At 70.0% G+C, this 5,963-nt stretch overlaps 1 protein-coding gene across 1 annotated transcript; it reads left to right on the top strand.

The window, feature by feature from the left end:
* The first annotated feature begins 436 nt into the window (after positions 1-436).
* LOC129145572 (translation initiation factor IF-2-like) lies at positions 437-4,681 on the top strand. Its single transcript, XM_054693963.1, has 4 exons — positions 437-440; positions 472-761; positions 2,663-2,770; positions 4,490-4,681. The coding sequence occupies exons 1-4, from the start codon at positions 437-439 to the stop codon at positions 4,679-4,681; spliced, it is 594 nt and encodes a 197-aa protein (XP_054549938.1).
* Positions 4,682-5,963: the final 1,282 nt, after the last annotated feature.

The following is a 5,963-nucleotide window of genomic DNA, read 5'->3' as shown; positions in this document are numbered from 1 at the left end:
CGCCCAACCCACTGCGCCACTGGGGAGGCCCTAAAATACATTTTCAATGGAAATAGTAATTTTAATTTTGGAAATGACCTAAGGAAATGCTTTCAAATTCCGATAAATCTGTATGTGTAACAATGTTCAATAACACTTTATTTACAGTAAAATGATTCAAAACTATCCAAATAAAAACCCCCAATATACACAAAATTAAATGTAAAAGCTAGATACAGTAACACTGAACAGTCTTTAATGGCGTGGAAAGTCCTTATGTTAGTGTTAAATGTTGAAAGTGGAGAATCCTGGCAGTGCTGTGATCCCACCACGGAAGAAACATATTAATGACATGCCCTCTCCTTACCCCTCACCCGTGAGGAGAACACAAGGTGAACACCTGCAGGGAGCGCACTGTGACACCACAGGGAGAGTCAACAGTCCAGCACGCTCAGGGATGGGCCCGCCCCTGCGCTCCTCCCGGCCAACAAGCCCCGGAGCCCCCGCGTCCAGCCCTTCCCCGCCGGCCCGAGTTCCCTGCGCGTGGCCCCGTCCCCGCCTCGCCAGCCCCACCGCGGCCCGGCCAGAGAGTCCACGGCCCCGAGAAGGACGCAGCATCCCCGCCCGCTCCGCTCTCCTTGCCGGACTCGGTGAGCGCGGCCAGGAAGCGCCTCTGCTCCCGCCGCGGGCCCCCGCCGCCTCCTGAGTCTCCAGGTGCGGGACCCGGCGCGCTGCCCGAGAGGGGCGCGCTGGGGGGCCCTGTCGGCCTTGGGGAGCCACTGGTGAGCGGAGAGGATGGGGAGAAGGGGGGACGCGGAGGGCGGTTGGGGAGGCCCCTCCACGCAGCCTCTCTCGCGTCTCCTGCTCCAGCCGCACATCTGGCGCCGGTTCCTTCCGTGTGGGGGCCCACAGAGGCGGGGTTCAGGCTCCCCCCCAGGGCAGGAAGTGAGTCCAAGGGGTCACCTGCACCTGTGGCCCCGGTCTCGGGGGGGGGGGTCGCGGCCCTTTCGCGCCCACGGAGCCGCGTCCGGGGAGAGCGTCCTGCCCAGCGCGGCCCTCGGCGTCCAGGGCGGGGCTCCGGGGAGGGGCTCCCCTGCTTTCCGGGCTCGGGGGCCTCGAGCCTCCCAGCCCCGACTATTGGCCCCGGAAAACTGAGCTGAGGGCACGGCTGCACTTTCGTCCCCGACGCAGCGCCCGCCCGGCCGAGGAGCCTGACCCGCCCGCCTCTGGTGCCTCCGCGCCCCAACATGACCTGGTGACTGTGCCGAGAGCCCGCGCGCGCCCGCGGACCTTCCCTGCACCCCTCGCCCCTCCTGCCCGGCCTCCTGAGCCTGGGGGGTCCCGCGCACTTGCTCAGGCTCCGGTCCCACTAGTGGACTCGGTCTGGGCGGCGGCGGCGGCTGCGCTCGTGTCCGTCAGTCCGTCTCGAGGGCGACCCCGGCCCGCCGGTGGCCTCGTCCCGTCAGTGGAGGCCCGCGGGGACCCTGGGGCTCGCCGGGGAAGAAGCTTCTCGGCACAGACGCCGCGCTCCCCGCGTGGGCCAGTCCCTGAAGGCGCCGCCCCGTCCCCAGGACAGACCCCGCGGCGGGCGCGGGAAGGAGGGGGCGGCGGGGCGAGAGCTCGCTGCGCATCGAGACGGTTCCCGGGCACCCCTGGGCGCTTCTTCCCCCGGAGACCCCCGGCGCCCCCCTATTCTGCCCCCTCGGGGTCCCGCTGGCGGCGAGCCAAGCGTGCGGGGCTGCAGGCGTCGGAGCGCGGGCGGGTCTGTCATCGTCACCCGTGCTCGAACTGGGGAGCCCCCGACGTTTGCGGGGAAATCGCTCGTCCCAGCGGTGGGGAATCGGCCAAGCCCGCGAGGTGACCGGCGAGGGCTGGACGCGCAGCTGGGGCGCGCGAGGGCCGCGTCTGTCGGGCGGAGGGCGCCGAGGGCCGCTGTGTGACTCGGGGTCTGCGCCTCCGCCTCTCTGGTCCTCGCGCGGGCCCCGCCCCAGGCCCCGCCCCCGCGGACACGCCCCGCTCCCGGCCCGCCTCGGGCTTCTGGGAGTGGTAGTCTCGGCGGGCGCGGCGCCTTGGATGTTGTAGTTCCCGGGCAAGGGCGCCTCCTGGATGCCTCGCCCCCCACCCCCCGGCCACGCGCCGGGACTGGGGTCTCCGGGCCGAGGAGAAGCGGCCCGAACTCGCCGCGCCACGCGGAGGCCGTCCCTATCCCGCGGCGCGGGACCCGGACGGGGAGGGCGCGGCTGCGCGAGTGCGCGTCTGTTCCCTCGGGGTGCAGAGGCGGGGCGACCCCCAAGCCAGCCCCTTCCTCCCCTCCCCCGCCCGCCCGCCCGTCCGTCAGTCCTCTCCCCGACGCCCGCTGCTTCCCCCGGGAGGAGAGGGGTGCAGCAGGAGGGCGCGGGGACCCCAGTACGGGGGGGGCCCACACCGGCCCGCGCCCGCAGCGCCCGGGGCCCTGCGCGATCTGACCCTCGCCCGCGTGGCCGCCGCTACCCGGCGCCGCCCTGCCCGGGCCTGGGCCCCGCTCCCCGCTCCCCTCGCCGCCCCGCCCCGCCCCGCCCCGCCCCGCCCTGCCCCGGCCAGGGCCCCGCCTCCCTGCGCGCGCCCCCGCTCCGCCAGCTCCCCACGAAGCTGCTGCTCCCGGCACGAAGGGCACCGGCTCGGGTTTCCCTTTTCTGCCCTGCAGGTCCGGAACCGAGACTGCGGCGGAGCCGCCGGGAGCGGGACGGGACGCACGGGCTGCGGCCCCGAGGCGGAGCGACTGGCCGCGCCGGCACCTCCCGCGGGCTGGAGGGTGAAGACAGCATGGCGGCGGAGTCGGGAAGCCCTGGGGGCGCGGGGGGGGGTTCGGCCCTCCAGGCTCAGCGGCACCACACCGAAGGACCCCCCCCCTTCCAGAAGCCGCCGCCTTCGGGGCGCCCCGCTGCCGCAGCACCGGTGGCCCACTGGGCGCAGGTCCGCCGCGGCCTCCCTCGGAGCCATAATCACAGCAGGACCCCAACATCATCTCACCGGTCACAGCCCCGTGCTGCGCAACTTGTGCAGTCTAAAAATAACCAGCCACCCCTCCCCGGGCACTGAGCTCCCACCAGGTGCTAAGTCCCCCTCAGAGGCACCGAGTCCCCCCAGAGTCCTCCCAGGGCCCCCCCAGGCACCATGTCTGTGGTCCCCTGGCCGCCTCTGCCCTATTTCCCCGTAAGTCCGGGTAAGCGAGGGTTCGTGTGAATATTGGCTCATTTGCCTGAATGTGCCCCCCCAGGGGCGGCCCCTGGGATCCCGTTCATTCTCTGACACCCTACACATGGGGCACCCCGAGGTGCCCACAGTCTGGGCACAACGTCAACTGACGAACTGCCCTGTGTCTAGGACAACAGGTCTACACAAAAATCCCACGTTTAAAAAAACGAGATTTTCCAATTATACTGAAAAGTGTAAAGTGTGGTGCATTCCCTAATCCAACATCTTTGAAATTTAAAACATTACCAAGAAAAACAAGAGTTTACTAGGCTTTATAACAGATAAATGATTTTAAAATAGGTCATGGAAATGTCTGTTTCCAAATTTATTTTGAAATAAATTATAAGATCTGACCTCGCTTCGGTGGTAAATACCTTTGCTTGCGTGTCTAACCAAAATCATCTCCTAAACAACCGCAACGTCATCCCAACAGAATGAATCTCTTCTTATCCCTGTACAATCCATATTCAGGTTCCCTTGTTCCACCCCTAAAAGTTTGAAAAACATGATTTATTTGAAAATAAGTTAAGCACCAGGGATCTGCGGGTGTATATCTGGAGGAGGAGAGTCCAGACCGGGGAGGCCACTCAGCTCAGCTCAGCTCAGCCAAGGAACCAGGGACTGTTGGACTTTTTGCTTCCGTTCTAACATCACCTGCACTGGCCCTGGCACACAGTAGGTCCTCAGAAAACATCAGGGGAAATGAGTAAGTGGGGAAAGCCCTGGCCTGGCCCTGGTGCCCAGGGCCTGAATCTCCCCTGTACTCTGGATGTCACCCGGGCTTCAGCACACAGTGGGCCCTCAGGAAGAATAAGTCCTGGGGTGAAAGGATGCAGGTGAGCATCCACAGCACTAGCCCTGGGGGCCCTCCAAGTCAGAAGGCAAGCGTCCCGGTTCTTTCCTGCGCCCGGCCATTGGCACACAGTAGCCGGCTGGGAGGGCCCCAAGGAGCCGCCCCGCCGGGGAGCCTCCCCAGGACCGTGCGCGCAGCTGCGAGGCTCGGCGTCAGAGGAGGGTCCTGGTACCCCCAGCTGAGCCGAGCCTTGAGGACACCGGCGGGCGCGGAGGGCGGCCCTGTCCCCAGAGGCGCGCGCGCAAAGGTGGCCGCGCAGGCGGAGCGACCCCAGGGGAGGGCCCGAGGCCACCGCCGGCGGCCGCCCAGCAAGAAGCCTGACCTCGGGGCCGCCCCCAGCCCCCAGGCGGGCGCCAGACACCCGCTCCCCAATTCCTGCCGACGGGGAAGGGACTCCCCGCCGCCTCCGCCCCCGCTTCCCAGGTCCGAGGCCATTGGGTCGTGTCCTGCGTCCTCGCGTGGCTCGTGCTGGTGCGCGCCGACCCCACCGCCTCGCCTCGGCCGCCCGGTCTCGGCGTCTCCCCGGGAGCGCGGCCGCTGGGACCAGCTAGAGCCGCGCGCGAGGCGGAGCCGGGCTGGAGTGGGGGGCGTGGGCGCCCCCTGACGGCCGCGTAGACGGCGCCTGCCCACCCCCCACGCCCACCCGCGAAGGGGGTGGATTTGGCGGCGGCGCCCGGCGCGCGGTTCCGGGAGGCCGGGGCGCGCGGGCGGGACGGGCCGGTCGGGCGGGCTGCGCGCGAGGCGTCCGACGCCGGGGGATTGTGAGCGCAGCTGTACGAGGCCAGGCAGCGAGCTCGCCGGGGCTGCGCGCAGCGCGGGTCGACCAGCTCTCCGCGGGGGCAGCGCCTCCTCCCGCAGGCCACCGGGACCTGCACAGCGCGGGGCGCACCTCTGCGGGAGGGTCCCGGGGGAGGCAGCGGCTGTCCCGCGCCCGGGGCTGCATCTCCGTCGGCCCGACTGCCGCGTACCGTCCGGGGGAGGGAGCCCCGGGGGTGTGAGGGACCACCGGGGTCCAGCCCCGCTGCCGCGCCCGGAGGTAGGAGATGCCGCCGCTGTTCACCCCAAGTCTCCCGCAGGAGCCGCGGGGTCGGGGGCCGCGAATCAAGCGGGGTCCGTGACCCTAGGGTCGGGCCGGGGGCTGGGGCCGAGTGCTGCGGGTGGGGGCGGCGCCTGAACGGGGACGAGGCCGCGAGCCGCGAGCCTGGGGTGTCTGGAGCCGGAGCCGGCACAGCATCCGCGAGTGAGGGGGGGCGGGGGCCGAGCCCCCCGCGAACTCGTCGCAGCCGGCCGGGGACCTGGGGCGGGCGCTGTCGCGGGGGGCGGGCGCCGGGGCTGTCGCGCGGGCGGGGGCGGGCGGGACCCGCGAGGTGCGAGCTTCGCGCCGAACCCGCGGAAAGACCGGGGCCGGGGCCGCGAATCGGGGCCGGCGCGTGGGCTGAAGCCAGGGGCCCGGGGCCGGATCCCAGGATCCCGGAGTCTCAGGACTCGGGTCTCCGGCGGGGTCGGGCCGGAGCCGCCCTGGGGGAGGGCCGCGGGGGGAGCCGGGCCGGCAGCGCCCCAAGTGCGGAGAGTCCCCCAAGACGGCCGAGGCTGGGGTGGCCCCGCCGCGGGGCCCCGGCTCCTCCTCTGGCCCGAGGTCGACCAGAAGCCCCCGCGCACACCGGGGAGGTGGCAAAGGGGTCGTGCGGGGAGGCGGCAAAGGGGTCGCGCGGGGCAAAGGGGCCGGGGTTCGGGCCGCAGCTCCAGGGGCCCGCGGGCTCGGCCCCGCCCCTGGGCGCTGAGGTTTTTCTGGCCCCAAATCGGCGCTTTTTGCCGCCAGAGTATCAGCGGCTGCTCTCTTGGGGCGGAACCCCGCGCGTGCCCTCGCCGGTGTCCGTTTTCGGGCGTCTCCGCAAAC

Source organism: Talpa occidentalis, unplaced genomic scaffold, assembly GCF_014898055.3.
Source record: "Talpa occidentalis isolate TD23 unplaced genomic scaffold, MPIMG_talOcc4v2.1 talOcc4.13, whole genome shotgun sequence".
Lineage (NCBI taxonomy): Eukaryota > Metazoa > Chordata > Mammalia > Eulipotyphla > Talpidae > Talpa > Talpa occidentalis.
Note: the sequence above shows the minus strand (reverse complement) of the source record. Positions and strands in the feature narration are given on the sequence as shown.